Source organism: Nematocida parisii, assembly GCF_000250985.1.
Source record: "Nematocida parisii ERTm1 unplaced genomic scaffold supercont1.2, whole genome shotgun sequence".
Taxonomy (NCBI): Eukaryota; Fungi; Microsporidia; genus Nematocida; species Nematocida parisii.
The window spans coordinates 421,293-436,405 of record NW_013524647.1 but is presented as its reverse complement, the minus strand read 5'-3'; the positions used below and the strand labels follow the sequence as shown (position 1 = coordinate 436,405).

Sequence of the window (15,113 nt, the reverse complement as noted above, 5' to 3'; positions counted from 1 at the left end):
AAATTTCAGTTATTTTTATGATAATTTTTAATAATTATTACTTATTTTAGAAATATAAATTGTAACCTTTTATTTTTATAGTACTTTTAAGGAAATAACAGATTGTCTTAAGGCATCCTATAATTCTATTTTTAATTATAAATACCTCTGCTTGATATAATCTGATACATTTGGCTTTTCGTATATTAATACGTTTGTGTTAATCATTCTTAGGATAGATTCAGAATATATCCGGTGCTTTTTAGTAAACCCGTTGAATATATAAAGACTGTTCCCATACTTCCCAATTACTTGTCGTAGTCTGTCAACTGAGCATATCCCAATAGTCCATGAATCATTCATTGTATTACTAATCCTGTATATCCCATTAGTAGAAGAAAAACAAAGTCTGTCCTTCTCAAACGATACATTATCAATAAATGATAGTCTCTGATACTCTGTAAGATAGTTCTCTTCTTCCTCCTGGTCCTTTACTATAATTATTATCTTATCATTCTTTCTCTGGCGGATTTCTTTGATTCTTTCGTATATAAGAATCCTGACTAAAGCATAAAACTCCTTTCGGTTCACATTTGGTACTTCTTCTATTATCACACTGTCAGTTCTCTTAAACTGAATTTTCCTGTCAAATGACCGTGGACTCTCAAATTGCTCAGAATCTTCATTATCCTCATACTCTATCCTGTACCCAGAAATATAAGAAAGTGCACTGTCTACTAGCCATAATTCATCAGTAGAATACTCCCTAACAGGAATTATCTCTAACCTTCCAGTAAATACCTCCTTACTTGATATTTTTGTTATATTCGATACTCTCCTTATGTTATGCGTCATATAACAGTCCCTCTCCTGCTCTATCTTCACTATTTTTATTAACTCCTTGTGACTCCTTATTATAATATACCCAGATACAGGCCTACTCAATAATAAACTGTGCTTATTGCTTATTATATCTACATCCATTATCTCTGTTTTAACCCCTTTCATTAACTGCCTTCTCATATAAAGCGTATTATACGCATTTTTATAATCCCGTAAATATAAAAAATATTCTGATAGGCCCCCTAATATTCTTTCAATGTTCTCTAAAATATACTTTTGGTCTATAACAAGAGAATGCCCTTTTAATTTTCTATTCTGAATGTGCTTAGAAATTAAAATTTCTATTTTTTTTTCTACTGTCAGCTCTTCTTGGTCATTTCTTATACCGAGGCCTTTCCTGTCTTCACTCCTGATTAGAATATTTTTGTACTCATCAGATTTTGATAAGTACGTTATAACGGATTTTTCATTTGAGAGATTATCCCATTCAGTGAGTGTTGATTCTGATAGGAAATAATGACTAATTATTCTTCCTAAATCTGTTGTTAGAATGATTTTACTGGAGTCACACTCTCTGATCAGCTTTAGTTCTTTTAATCTGTCAAATGACAGCAGTATATAATCAGAAATAAGACCAGATATCTGTGATGGTATGATTCCATACTTCTCTGGTACTCTGTTCATACGAATAAATAGGAACGTGGTTTTAAACCATTTGACTGCATCTGATCGGTCTTTTATATTCCTTAAGTAGATTTCTGTTGAAAGCTTTTCTGGGAGGGTTTTTAATAAATCACTTTCAATTGGGTCCTCTACACGTAACATCCTAACGTACGTTGATAGAGATTTATGGTCTGTGATTAGTACACCTTCTGCGACTGTGTCGTACTGCGGTCTTCCTGCTCTGCCGAACATTTGCTGAATATTTAAGATGTCTATGTTTATGTACCCACCCTTTTCTACCACGTATATTTCAGTACCGAATATGATCACAGCTCTTGCAGGCAGATTTACTCCCCAGGCAAGTGTAGATGTACTTACAAGGACTTTCACTTTTTTCTGTCTGAATTTCTCCTCTGCGAATTCTCTTATGCTCCTGGGAAGGCCTGCATTGTGTATAAACATTCCCTTTGAATAAACATCTTTCATTTCCCCTGTAATCCCTGCACTTTCTGCTTCTTCTGCTTTGATCTCATCTGGTTCTATATCCTCAGAGAGTATATTAGCAAGTGCAAGAGTGTTCCCACGAGTGTGTACAAATACAATCACTTGATGGTGCTCATTAAGTACCTTATTAACCCTTTCCTTCAGTACATAAATCATTTTCTCTCTTGTATCCAGTCTTTTTGTCATGTTATTAGCACTTACATCAACAGTTTTCCTTGTTCCTATCACAGAGTACGTAATTGGAACCGGTCTGTCTCCTGGCCCGAATACGTGCATGTGCTTTTTATTCACCATAAGAAAGTCTCCTATATCCTTTGGATTGGGAAGTGTTGCAGATATCCCAACCATACGAATCTGTTTCTGACACTTCTCTGAGGCTAGTTTTAGTCTGCTCACAATCGCTTCAATAGTCGGTCCTCTGCTGTCATTCAGAATATGGATCTCATCCAGAATAATCAGTGATGTGTGTGATAACAGAAATGAAGATATCTTCCTGGTGGATACGTCGTACTTCTCTGGAGTACACACTAAAACCGTACTTTTCTCTAATTCTTCCTTTGTTAGTTCCATATCCCCCGTATACTCACTCACAAATACAGGCAATCTATGCCTAAACTTATTAGTTATTTCCGACGCAAGTGCTTTCATAGGTGCAATGTATATTATCTTGCTTTTATCCGAATGGCTTCGACCCTCTAACTGCTTTACTATTGAAAGTAGTGCTATATCGGTCTTACCAGCACCTGTAGGTGCACATACGAGTACGTTCTCTTTTGTCCTGTATACACTATCAAACACAGAAGACTGTACTTGATTAAACTCTTTATAACCCGAACTGAACACTTTCCTGTACCGCTCAGAGACCTCCTGCACAGAAACCCTTTCAACAGAAGTACTCGGCGCAGGTGACTCCATGATGTACTCGTCATAATATTCTGTACTGACTCTTTTAAGCTTTGGTGCGAATATCTTATCTAACTTCTCATCTACGCTCAGGACTTGGTGTGTCACTGTGAATGTCTTCTCCTTCTTCTTGCCCTCTGCTAAGACCGTCACTATATCCTCTATCGAAGATTCTCCCACTAAATCCAGTAAATCTTCTTCTGGTGTGGTTGATTTTAATGCTTTCCTGATCATTGCTTCTGACTCCTTCTCAGTCACCCCGAATAGTCCAGTCAGCTTGTTTATAAGATTCTGCATGGACTTTAAAAACATTTTAGTCTTTTTATTTCGGGTTATGTCGGGTTATCTGCATGCAATTATAAAGAATTCTAATATACTCGCATGCTTAACTTCTTAATGGCTTGCTTATCCTTGAGTATAACCTAAAATCTACACAGAAAATACTCTGAATTTCAAATATTTATTAAAATTATATAACCCGATATAACCCGATTCTACAACAACCAATAAATTGCTATAAATAGTATACATAGTCTTTTAAGGACAGATTCTCCCTTCTCATCCATTTCTTTATAATATTCTGTTATACAATGCATTTTATATTAAAATATTTTACATATGTATAATAATTAATATACAAAATTAAATACACACCCAATAATTAGGGTTATATCGGGTTATGACGTATAAGGAGTTAGTACAGTACTTAATAAACCAGTAACTTACAATACGTACTGATAGTATACTAAATATGTAAATATTTTTAATTGGTCAGTTATGAAAAGAATAAAAAATCAAAATTTTTAGTTATTTTTATTGGTCACATAAAAAATCAAAAATAATGACTTACCCTATTGGTACATAATTGATTAATTCAAGTATAAATAAGAGAATGAATTATAGAAGTATAATGAGATTCACAACAACAGTATTAATATTAGCAGTAGTCCTATCTATATTCAGCATAGTAAAAGCAAACCCAAAAGAAGCAGACAAGAAAGGAATGGCAGGTAAACAAGACCCAAATAAAAAGAATGCTCCAGGCAAGGAGGGACAACCACCTGCACCAGCACCAGGCAAAGAAGGGCAACCACCTGCACCAGGCAAAGAAGGACAGCCACCAGCACCAGGAAAGGAAGGAAAACCACCAGCACCAGGAAAGGAGGGACAGCCACCTGCACCAGGAAAGGAGGGACAGCCACAAGATGGTGTAAAACCAGAAGAGAAGCCAAATTGCTCAGATCCTAACTGCACCGATCCAAAATGTGCTGGTAAGAAATGTGAAGGACCTAATTGCACAAATCCTAACTGCACTGATCCTAACTGCCCTAAAAAGGAAGAAAAAAAACCAGAAGAGAAGCCAGCAGCCAATCCAAACCCTAAAAAGTAAAAATTTAAAACATATTACACATTGTATATAAAGTACTATAACAGTACATTATAACATAAGCATATAAATAAAGTTATGTTTAAAATTATCTTATTATTTATAATACATTGCATATAAAGTAATACACCAGTACATATACTATACAGTACATATACATACAACAGTATATACATATACAGTATACTTATTAGTACTATACATATACCATTATTAGTAGTATACATATACTATACTCATACAGTACTAATATATACATATGCTTATACCAGTACATATATATACTAGTACACATATATATACACTCATACTATACATATGCTTATACCAGTACACATATATACTAATACATATACTACTGTACTATTATACTATATACACATACCACTTATATATACATCACTACTATATATACTACTATACATATACTATTAGTACTATTATACTACTATACCCATACACTCATATATGCTCATATATACTATTATACTCATATACTACTATACATATGCGTATACCCGTACACATACTCATACTATACTATATACCATTATACTCATACTATACATATACATATACATATACTGCATATACTACTAGTACTAATATACACTCATATACCCATACTATACTCATATACTACTAGTACTACTAGTATACCCATACACTACTAATATTATATAATTTACTTTTTATACTTTATTTATTTTATTCCTTCTCTTATTCCTTCTCTTGCTATATGCTGGGTTATTCTGTATACCCAAGTACTTCCTTTACTGCTTCAATGACTTCATGGTCACTTGGTATGTGCTTTGTGTGTACAGGATTAGATATGGTAAATTCAACTGATAGTTCATCAATCACACTGTCTACACGATTATTCCACTCTTCAACTTGCACTGGACTTATCCTGCTTCTTTCTTGTATGAAGTACGTCTCACACTCTGGTAATATCTTAGTGGATAGAAATACTTCCGGTATCTGAAAATTTGCTGTGCTTGGTACAAGTGATATCCCTTCACACTCTTCACTCTCTAATATTATATTCAGTGATTCTGCCCTCTTTAATGGATTCTTTTTATTTTTCAGTATTTCCTTCAGCTGCTCCATTTTTATTTTATTTTATTTTCTACCCCCAGATGACTCAAATAGAAAGAAGAGAAAAACGGTATGAAGCAATGGCAGATGATTTAGCAATTGTTAATCAGGGATTAATATATACGGAATTAAATGAAATGTTCTCTAAATTTATGGAGAATGATGGATATGCTGGAATGGATTACAAGCCGTATACTAGTCCAATTGAAATAACACTTAAGCTGGGCAAGCCATCTGGTATGCTAGAGGATAATAAGTTAAGGATTAAGCAGCTTATATCATTAATACAGATGAGATTTAGACTAGAAGAAGGATCTGTCTCTATATTCATAGAGCAAGTAAAGAACAGAGCACTTAATGCACAGATACAGGCTGATTTAATCAAGGAGAAATTAGGAGCAGGTCTTCCTGTTAGAAGGGTAGTCTCTGGTGCCATTAGAACCATAATGGAGGGAGGTGCATCTGGTGCTGAAGTGATTATCTCAGGGAAATTAAAGGGGCAAAGAGCCAGGAGTTATAAAGTATCTGAGGGTATCTTAAAGCACTCTGGTAATTCAACCAAGGATTACGTCAAGAAGGGAATGTCCAGTATACTCTTAAAGCAGGGTATCCTTGGAATAAAAGTGGGTATTACACTGAAATATGATCCAACTGGGAAGGTGGGTACTCCTGTGCAGCACCCAAGCAATGTGACTATTTTCTCACAGGAAGAACTTGAGCAGATGAGGAAAGTAAAGACTGCTAAGCCAGTAAAGGCGTACAGTCACAGCAAATAAACTTATTTACTTATACAATATTATAGTACTTTATACACAATACATAAATAGTTATACTCACACACTAATAAATAGTACACATAGTGTGTTAATTAATACTTTATACACATTACACATAAAATACCATACATAATGTACACTAATAAATAGTACACATAGTGTGTTAATTAATACTTTATACACATAACACACTAATAAATAGTACACATAATACACAATGTGTAAATAATTCTGTATAAATATTTTATACTCTATTTATTGTTACGCATACTCTAATAATTAATGAATTGTTGCTGTTACTTTATACATATTGTATAATAATTTATTATTACTTATAAGTATATATATATTTAGTCCTGTTATATAAGAGAAAGTACTTCTTTAATACTCTCCTGAGTGGGTGGTGACACCCACGCATACCCGTTCATGCTGAATATGCACACAGAACTGCGAATATCAGGTGGGTGTAATAAATACTTCCGGCTCTGAAGTATCCCTACCTTTAAAAGTACTCCATTCTTCAGTACGCCCATGCCAGGGATAGCTTCAGTACGGCAGGATATAACTGACTCACAGTGTAAAGAATCCTCAACTACTTGACCAAGCAGTACGTCACCCGTGCAGAGCGTAACACGATTCCTTTTTGTGGCTGAAGGGAAGTCCAAGTAGTTTATAATGGCATAAGAAGGACCCCCTATATCCACCTTATAAGTATCCTTACCCTTCCCTTTGACTACTCCTAATACAATATCATCCAATAAGGGCAGGTACCTGAACTGCTTATAATTAACCCAGTACTTCCCTATGTCTAAGGATAATAACTCACCTACAGCACATGATACATGTACATTATTACTTATTGTACTATGTGTACTATTTAATGTACTACTACTATTACTTATTGTACTATGTGTACTATTTAATGTACTACTACTATTACTTAATGTACTATGTGTACTATTTAATGTACTACTACTATTACTTATTGTACTATGCGTATTACTTTTAATATATTGTGTACTATTTAATGTATTATTTATTGTACTATGTGTACTATTTAATGTACTACTATTACTTTTAATATATTGTGTACTATTTCTTGTTGCTTCCTCTGACTTTATACCTAATGATGCTTTTATTATGTCATGTTTTAATATTCTCTCGCCCGGTAATAAGAACATTCTAATAAAATATTTATAAATTCTTAAATTGTTTCATTTTTAGTCTGTTTACTATACGAATGAACACACAAAAGGAGGATTCTAAGGCTAAAAAGACTTTTGATTGTGATAAGAAGAGGAAGGATAAGATAAAACCAGAAAGGGTGCTCAGAATACCATGTGATATAAAGAAGGGAGACTTTTATAAAGTAACCCTGCATAATAGTGAGAATGGCACTGGGAGGGTGGTTGACTTCAATGAGAGGGAGATAAGGTTCAGTGAGTACACAGAGAGTGACAGTACAGTAGTATACGAATATACGCATAAGGTAGATAATATCGTAAGTATAGAGCCAATGATACAGTCACTACAGAAAGAGAAGAGTGTTAAGAATAATATAGTTATAGTTACGATGAGGACGGGGACTACTGGGTACGGTGAATTACAGAGGGAGACTAAAGACGTGCTGGTTTTAGATAATTTCGTGTTCTTCTCAGATGGATCCATTCCGTACGATATTACTATAAAGAAAGTCTTAATACGGGAGTATCTGAAACTGAATGTGCCTGTAGGGGAGGTAATTGACAGTGAAGAATTAGAGAGGACATTTCAGGTTGATGATGAGATAAGCAAGAAGAAAGAGGGGCAAGAAGGGCGAGTGAAGGAGTTTCAGCCATTTTATAGTTCTAAGGATACGCCTGTAAATGAAAGTATTCATAAGGCGGGGCATGGTAAGAGAGTGTGGAATCAGTTTGAAGCCAATGAGAAATTATTCGGGATGAAAGCCACGTTTGATGAGTCTATGTACACAACAGTATTAGATAAGAACTCAAAGGAGTACAAGAAGTATGCACATGAAGCAGAATGCATTGCCAGGAAGATTGACAAGCCATCTTCATCAAACCCACACATAGAAGAGGAAAGGGGCCGAATCAGCAATAAACCAGAGGATGAGAAGTATGGATCAGCATTCTCAAAAAAAGACCCAAGAAGAGAGAATAAGGAAGTACCCGTTAAGGAATTTAAAGAAACTGTCAATGAACCCATAAAGGAGGAGACTAAAGAACCAATTAATGAACCTGCTGTGGAAGTAAATGAAATAACTAAGGAGGTAAAGGATATGACCAAGGACGTATCTCAGACTGACCCAAAGAGTACTGAATCTGCTGAAGTATCTGGTATACCTGAGACTAAGCAGAATAATATACAGAGGAATATAATCTCTACACCACACATGAAAAGTACATCACCAAAGAAACAGGATAAAACCAAACCTGTGCCCCGTGCAATTATAGCACAGGCAGGTGTGGATTTAAGTGACATGGTATTCTCCAGTATGCGAAACAAGAACAAAGCCGATTCTGCCCCTTCCCCAGGGCAGGCACCTGATAAAGAAAAGAAAGAAGAGAAAAAACCTTTTGTTAAGAAAGTAAAACCAGAAGACACGCAGAAATCAAGCACACCACCACGGCAGCCAGGAAGAAGACTTAACCCAGCTGCGAATATGTTTGATCCTGTCACTGCCAAGAGGACTGAATTTGTTGTTACCCCGGGAGTGGCTAAACAGCTTAGAGAGCTTGGTGAGGCATGGACAGTCACTGGACAAGTCAGTGAAGCCCTGTGGAAGAAACCAAGCGAATCAATAAAAAATGAAAATACAGAAAAAGAAATAATGAAAAAAGAAGATTTCAAGAAAAAAAAGACTGAAAAGGAAGAAGAAAAGAAACCAGCCAGGAATAATTTTATACCAAAAAAGGAATATTCTAACAAATACTACAAGAAACCGTAAATTATCTTTATTTCTACTTAACCCTTCATTATAACGGTTAATTCTCTTCATAATAAATCTCTCAAATTTATTTGTTCACGGACCAGTCCAATTATAAAAATCGTAATGTTTAGTGGTTAATATGGGACACAGCTCCTTTATACGGGATGATGAGTATGTTAGAAATGCTTAAAGTATGTTTCAATCGCATCTTTATCTCTTTTTAAGTAGTCATCTGCTTTTTTATCCGTTATTTTTACCATTTGTGGGAAGTCTATTATCTTTACTCGTTTAAAATCATCTCGTACCATGATATTAAACTCATTGAAGTCTCCGTGTACATATCCAATCTCATATAATCTGTCAATTATCGTATAAAGAGTGGGTTTAAGTGCTGCAGGAATAATTTTAGACGATCTCTGGAGTTTGGACATTGCAGTGTACCCCTCTAAATACTCCATTACAATAATGTGCCTGTTCTGGGCATACGGCCGAGGCATGGGAAGTCTTTTACTGTATAACTCTGTCATGTACTCGTACTCCTTCTGCGCTGATAATCTGGATAAATACATCCAGGAAGTGTGCTTTCTCTTCTGGTGGTAATCTCTCGTGTTCTTTACTGCCTTGAAACAAACCCTCCCTAGCTTATGAATCTTTACACATAAAAGCTTCTTCTCTGGTGATACGCCCAGGAATAAGTCAGACTCTTTCCCTACACCGATCTTATTCGCAATCCCCTCTATTACACCCTCTCTCTGCAGAGCATACAGTGCTAAATTATCATACCCATTATACGTCAGGGCATACCCTTCATATCCAGTCTCTATACTGGGAATACTCTTCAGAAATGTCTGCCTTACAAGATCTGATATAATCCCGGCCATATCACAATTCACATTGGATATCTTGCTAATTAAATCAACCGGCACTGACTCGTGATTTTTACTGCCCATTTCCACTGCCATTAGCACTCTAAAATGATTTCCGGATAAAAACTGCATTTGGTTGCACGTAAATTTCATTGTGGCTGGAATACTTCTACAAAAATTTTTTCATTAAGTAGCCCGTACTCCTCTGCCGTATAATAAATAAATAAAATAATGTATGAGAATTTTTTAAAAAAATACGTTATAAATACGGATATTTCTCTGTTAAAGTACTCCTGGCCTGGGGTGGGTATGGACTGGAAGTGTCTTCCGTTGTTTCTAATGAGTCTTAGAAGGTCTCTGAGTGCTTTTGTGTTGTAATAGTACTTTCCATTCCTTGTTAAGTAATTAAGAAGATCTGCATTTATGTATACATCCCAGTTGGATGGGTCTGATTGCATGAGGAGAGTGATTCTGCTGGTTTCTAAGACTTTCAGCTTTGGATGGTCAAATACGAAATCACTGAAAAGTGACAGGAATTCTAATGACTGTGTGTTAGTCCAGAAAAGTGGATGTGGTACTTTTGATGGAATAACTGTACTGGTAACTAATGAAGATATCCAGTCGAATAGTTCTATCTGGTACTTTGTATTTACATCTATGATGAATTTTGGATATTTCCTATAGTCATATAGTAGAATATCGGGAATTGCATCTGAGAAGGGTTTGTTAGTGCTAAATCCAGTGGTAATTGTGGTAGTTCTTGGATTATTATGTGTGCTCGTATGTGTACTGTAGAATAATTCTGCTAATGATGAATAATCCGTACGCATCCATATTTCCAGATGCTTTCTGTCTATACAGTGTAAATGCTCTGTGGTAATTGGTGGTCCTTCACTCTTAGCAAGTACTTCTGCCCTCTTCAATATTTCATGTGTAATTACCATGTTCTCTACACCCAGCAGTAAAATCGTGTTCATCTGCGTAATAAATACATTATGTACAGATAAATTCACTCCGGCTATGCCCTTATCGTGTAATTCCTGTACATATGCGTATACCATAAATAACATATCAATCGTACTCCTTGGAGTGCTTATAAGCTCTGATAAGCTCTGAATCTCCTTTGGGTATACCATGTAATAATACTCATCTGTTTCTTCTGTGTACATACACGTAGTCTGTATCCTGTTTAATAAAATCAGATTTTGGTACTCCTTTACTTCCTTCTCACTGGTTTTTTCAAATGTTCTTATAAATACACTCTTCTTCCCGAAAAGTGTACCCAAGAACATTCTTGAATCTGTACAGCTTTTATTTATAATAATAGAATTATCTTTATACCCGAATATACGAATAATCACAGGAATAAAAAGGAAGATGCCTCCAATACTCAGCCCAGTCCATAACATACACAGAAATACTCTGTCTAGTATAACCTTGTCACCCTCAGATACGTCAGATACAATTATCTGTGAGAAATAGTACATATTATCTATTTCCTTTAATAGGTAAATAGGTGTATTATGCACTGACATCAAATAGGATATAATAGGGGTATAGATAGACTCTCTACAGACAGTTGTTCTGTTTATGATTGTTGTAATTTCCCTGTCAATATACTCAACCACACCACCCTCTCTGAATATTTTTGTTACTACTTCATTATACACACATACGATTACGCCTATGCTTGACCTGATATACTCTACACCGATTCTTTTCTCTTTTGATAAGACCATTCCACCACTCATTATCTGCCTGTTACTCTTATTAGACAGTACACCCGGAATATTAATACCACTCAGTTCACACATACGCTGCATGCTCATACTCCCATGGTCCTGTACTCGGCTTATTTGTACATTTTCATTATTTCGTATACCCCCAATATTTCTGATACTTTCTGTACCCGGCAGTGGTTGCAGAGTGTTCACATTACTTGAATTCTCAATCACTCCTGAATTTCTCTCTTTCGGAATATTTGTAATTCTGTCGTGAACTGTCGTAAATTGGTGCAGTGGTGCAGAGAACGTCTCAATGACCCGGTGCCTGTTTAAATTGTACAAATTCATTTGGTCACCAGCCTTAAATAGTACAAACTCATTTGATTCTTTCTCCTTCCTTATGCTTACTTTACATAAGCACACAGCCACAAAGTATAAAACTGCGAGTACTCGCACCATAAATATTTTTAATGAATGCACTTGAGAGAATAACCCAAATAATCAATAAAATACAGAAGGAAAGGGAGGAATTAGAAGTAGAAATAAGTGAATATTTAGTAACAGATGAGGCACACCGGGTTAAAGCCCAGAGAGAAAAAGACCTCAAGCAATATTTGGTTATTTCTGAGTACATAGAGAAGGAAATAACAGCACCAAAACCAGAGAAATCCGAAAAATTAGCACCCCAGGACAAAGCACAAGCTGTGCAATTACTTAACAAAAGACTTTCTCAAGTGAATAACACCCAGGAAAAAACTAAAATAATTTCAGATTTAGTCATTGAGTATATACAGCAAAACATACCAAATAGTAAACTAGACGCATTCACTGTGATACTTCTTAAGCGCATGATAGAACAAATAAAAGCACAAGTATCCACGAATAAGGAATCTGCTGTGGGGTATGCTTATTTACTAATATGGTTATCACAGCGTATACCGAATCTTATAAGTAAGTATAAGTACACTATGTTTACATCTGCACTACCACTGGACTGTTTATTAGGGATGTACAGAGTTTATTTTACAGTGCTTAAAGAATCAAATAATCCAGGAGATGCGTGGATGTTTATATCATCACTTCTTAATTACACTGAAGAAATAAGCAGTACGTTCAACCCGTGTGTTATTTCTGTATTTTTAGATGTGCTCCTTTTATTTATGAAGAATATTTATGCGAAGTCATGGTTTAAAATAGAGGAGTACATAAAGAATATTTATTTACCGCTTGTTGACTCAAAGAAGTATGCAACGGAAATATTGCAGATAAAGTCGTATTTGACCTAGTGTGAATAAATGTGTACTAAATAACTGAATGTTTATTATTCATTAATAACCTGAATTAGTGATACTTAACTGTTTATATGATTATAACTAACGGTATTTATAATACCACTGGGAATCACTTGATATTTATACTGTATACTAAGAATAAAAGTGTTTTACACAGAATAGTACTGTATTAGTACTATATTCACATATAAAACTGTTATATACTAAATAAGCCATAACAGAAACTTTCCATTTTCAATTTTTGTGGATTTATCCCCAGCATAAATTTATGCATTTTGGGGTTCGGGTTATAATATAAACTCATTTAATTACGTTAATAAGTGGTAATTTATTACTTATCTTCTACTTACTTTGAGATCTCTCTCGGCCTCTAATAAATAGACATGGTCTCCTTTCCTGACTGGTCCATCAATTACTCTAGTTAATGACCTTTTTGTAGATACAATCATGACTTTAACTACTTGACAGCCACCTCCTGGTCCTGTTCTCTGCATTACTTCTGTTACTTGTGCTAATACTGGTTCTAATACTGCCTCCATGAATTAACCAGGCTAAAAAATAAAATATTTAAGAAATGGAAAATTCTTGCAGAAATGGGAATTGGTCAAGAAATAATGGCGGAGTTAATGAATGATGAAGGATATTTCCTGAAATTAGACAGAAATTCTGAAGAAATAGCAAAAATAGAAGAAGAATTAAGAACGGGAACACTTCCTTCAATATTCAAACTGCACTCACATAAGTCAGTTATAGCCCCGCACAGTGCAGAGGATTATTTAGAGTTATTATTGGTTATAGATATTAAGCAGGCACAGGTTAAAGTGTTAAAGGAAATAGTGGAGAGGGTTATGAGCTATCCTCTGGCGTATTACGAAGTAAAAAAAAGAGTAACTGAATTATTAAGAGAGAAGAGCATGGAGTACATAAGAAAGCATAAGAAACTAGAAATATCATTATTTAAAGCGCATGTTATGGTTATGTCTAGGTGCAGTAAAGCATACTTCAGTGGAATGATTAAACCTTTATGTGATGAAGGTATGTCTAATAATATAGCACTAATTCTTAGCAGAGTTATAATGAAGTGTACGTGTGAGAAAGGGCATATGGAAGATATGCTCAGGAATATTATGGTATTAGAAAGGACTCATTCCGTATACATATTAATAACAGCAATTCTTATTAAAGGAATTCGGTTCAGTCAAGATATAATTGATGATGTACATCAGTACATATTAGATGAACTGCAGAATACCAGTACTAGATACCTTGCATGGAACAAAGTAGTACTTATATTCATAAGGAATTATAAAAACCAAGTAGATACATCTTTATTAATAGACATGTACAGAGAGCCCACCTCTCCCATAGAAATAGAAATATTGAAAGAATTGAATAATGAAAAGACTGAATAATCCAGTGCAACGGTTTATTACAGTAAGAATAAATATTTATACTGAATTATTACACATATTTAAATATACCAGTAAATATTACACATACAGTAAAATATATTAGAATATATAAGACATAGTGTGATAATTTAAATAATATTATATTACTTATTATACATTGTATACTAAGTACTCATATACTAAATATTTACGGCCTATTTACTACTAATATTATACTACTATAAGATATATGATATAATGCACTAAAAATAAAAAAATTAACACAATTTATTGGTAATAGTGTAAATAGTTTTATTACTAAATGAACAAGTACCATATAGTTCTGATCTCTCTATATTTATTCTATTATTAATATGGTATAATAATACATTATATTCAGTTAATTATTACTCTGTAAATATTATTCTTTCTGGTTTTTTCATGGGTAATTCTTCTGGCAACTCTTCTGGCTCCTGTAAATTCTGGTCTTTTTCGTACACTTTGTCTTTTCTTATTAAACGAACACCACTCCTCTTGTATTTATACATGAAATGGTTGAACTCATCTGGATTTGACTCAGCTGCTAATTTTTTAATCAGTTGAATTTTTTCTTCTCTCGCCTTTTCTGCTGTGCTCCTTTTTAGGAAGTGCCGCTTTTTCTCTAAAACACCGAGTGATCTTCTTTCTGCTAATTGCCCTCTTTCTTTATAGTTAGTCTGTCTTTTTTTCATGAAAATTCAGTAAAAAAATTGTAT

The 15,113-nt window shown here is 34.5% G+C and overlaps 11 protein-coding genes across 11 annotated transcripts; 4 read left to right on the top strand and 7 right to left on the bottom strand.

Moving 5' to 3' along the window:
- Positions 1–80: 80 nt before the first annotated feature.
- NEPG_00975 (uncharacterized protein) lies at positions 81–3,189 on the bottom strand (the record flags this gene model as incomplete). The annotated part of the gene is made up of 1 exon (XM_013203349.1): positions 81–3,189. One exon carries the CDS (start codon positions 3,187–3,189, stop codon positions 136–138), a length of 3,054 nt encoding a protein of 1,017 aa, XP_013058803.1. The 3' UTR covers positions 81–135.
- A 1,779-nt stretch (positions 3,190–4,968) lies between these two features.
- Positions 4,969–5,389, bottom strand: NEPG_00973 (uncharacterized protein; the record flags this gene model as incomplete). The annotated part of the gene is made up of 1 exon (XM_013203348.1): positions 4,969–5,389. One exon carries the CDS (start codon positions 5,387–5,389, stop codon positions 5,027–5,029), a length of 363 nt encoding a protein of 120 aa, XP_013058802.1. The 3' UTR covers positions 4,969–5,026.
- Positions 5,390–5,418: 29 nt separating this feature from the next.
- NEPG_00972 (uncharacterized protein) lies at positions 5,419–6,153 on the top strand (the record flags this gene model as incomplete). Its single annotated transcript, XM_013203347.1, has 1 exon — positions 5,419–6,153. The coding sequence occupies one exon, from the start codon at positions 5,419–5,421 to the stop codon at positions 6,151–6,153; it is 735 nt and encodes a 244-aa protein (XP_013058801.1).
- A 348-nt stretch (positions 6,154–6,501) lies between these two features.
- NEPG_00971 (uncharacterized protein) lies at positions 6,502–7,334 on the bottom strand (the record flags this gene model as incomplete). Its single annotated transcript, XM_013203346.1, has 1 exon — positions 6,502–7,334. The coding sequence occupies one exon, from the start codon at positions 7,332–7,334 to the stop codon at positions 6,513–6,515; it is 822 nt and encodes a 273-aa protein (XP_013058800.1). The 3' UTR covers positions 6,502–6,512.
- Positions 7,335–7,393: 59 nt separating this feature from the next.
- Positions 7,394–9,141, top strand: NEPG_00970 (uncharacterized protein; the record flags this gene model as incomplete). Its single annotated transcript, XM_013203345.1, has 1 exon — positions 7,394–9,141. One exon carries the CDS (start codon positions 7,394–7,396, stop codon positions 9,101–9,103), a length of 1,710 nt encoding a protein of 569 aa, XP_013058799.1. The 3' UTR covers positions 9,104–9,141.
- A 120-nt stretch (positions 9,142–9,261) lies between these two features.
- NEPG_00969 (atypical/RIO/RIO2 protein kinase) lies at positions 9,262–10,047 on the bottom strand (the record flags this gene model as incomplete). The annotated part of the gene is made up of 1 exon (XM_013203344.1): positions 9,262–10,047. The coding sequence occupies one exon, from the start codon at positions 10,045–10,047 to the stop codon at positions 9,262–9,264; it is 786 nt and encodes a 261-aa protein (XP_013058798.1).
- Positions 10,048–10,100: 53 nt separating this feature from the next.
- Positions 10,101–12,134, bottom strand: NEPG_00968 (IRE protein kinase; the record flags this gene model as incomplete). The annotated part of the gene is made up of 1 exon (XM_013203343.1): positions 10,101–12,134. The coding sequence occupies one exon, from the start codon at positions 12,132–12,134 to the stop codon at positions 10,101–10,103; it is 2,034 nt and encodes a 677-aa protein (XP_013058797.1).
- An 11-nt stretch (positions 12,135–12,145) lies between these two features.
- On the top strand, positions 12,146–12,966 carry NEPG_00967 (uncharacterized protein; the record flags this gene model as incomplete). The annotated part of the gene is made up of 1 exon (XM_013203342.1): positions 12,146–12,966. One exon carries the CDS (start codon positions 12,146–12,148, stop codon positions 12,959–12,961), a length of 816 nt encoding a protein of 271 aa, XP_013058796.1. The 3' UTR covers positions 12,962–12,966.
- Positions 12,967–13,290: 324 nt separating this feature from the next.
- On the bottom strand, positions 13,291–13,506 carry NEPG_00966 (30S ribosomal protein S28e; the record flags this gene model as incomplete). Its single annotated transcript, XM_013203341.1, has 1 exon — positions 13,291–13,506. The coding sequence occupies one exon, from the start codon at positions 13,504–13,506 to the stop codon at positions 13,303–13,305; it is 204 nt and encodes a 67-aa protein (XP_013058795.1). The 3' UTR covers positions 13,291–13,302.
- Positions 13,507–13,560: 54 nt separating this feature from the next.
- On the top strand, positions 13,561–14,427 carry NEPG_00965 (uncharacterized protein; the record flags this gene model as incomplete). Its single annotated transcript, XM_013203340.1, has 1 exon — positions 13,561–14,427. The coding sequence occupies one exon, from the start codon at positions 13,561–13,563 to the stop codon at positions 14,377–14,379; it is 819 nt and encodes a 272-aa protein (XP_013058794.1). The 3' UTR covers positions 14,380–14,427.
- Positions 14,428–14,701: 274 nt separating this feature from the next.
- On the bottom strand, positions 14,702–15,089 carry NEPG_00964 (uncharacterized protein; the record flags this gene model as incomplete). Its single annotated transcript, XM_013203339.1, has 1 exon — positions 14,702–15,089. One exon carries the CDS (start codon positions 15,087–15,089, stop codon positions 14,766–14,768), a length of 324 nt encoding a protein of 107 aa, XP_013058793.1. The 3' UTR covers positions 14,702–14,765.
- Between the last annotated feature and the right edge of the window lie 24 nt (positions 15,090–15,113).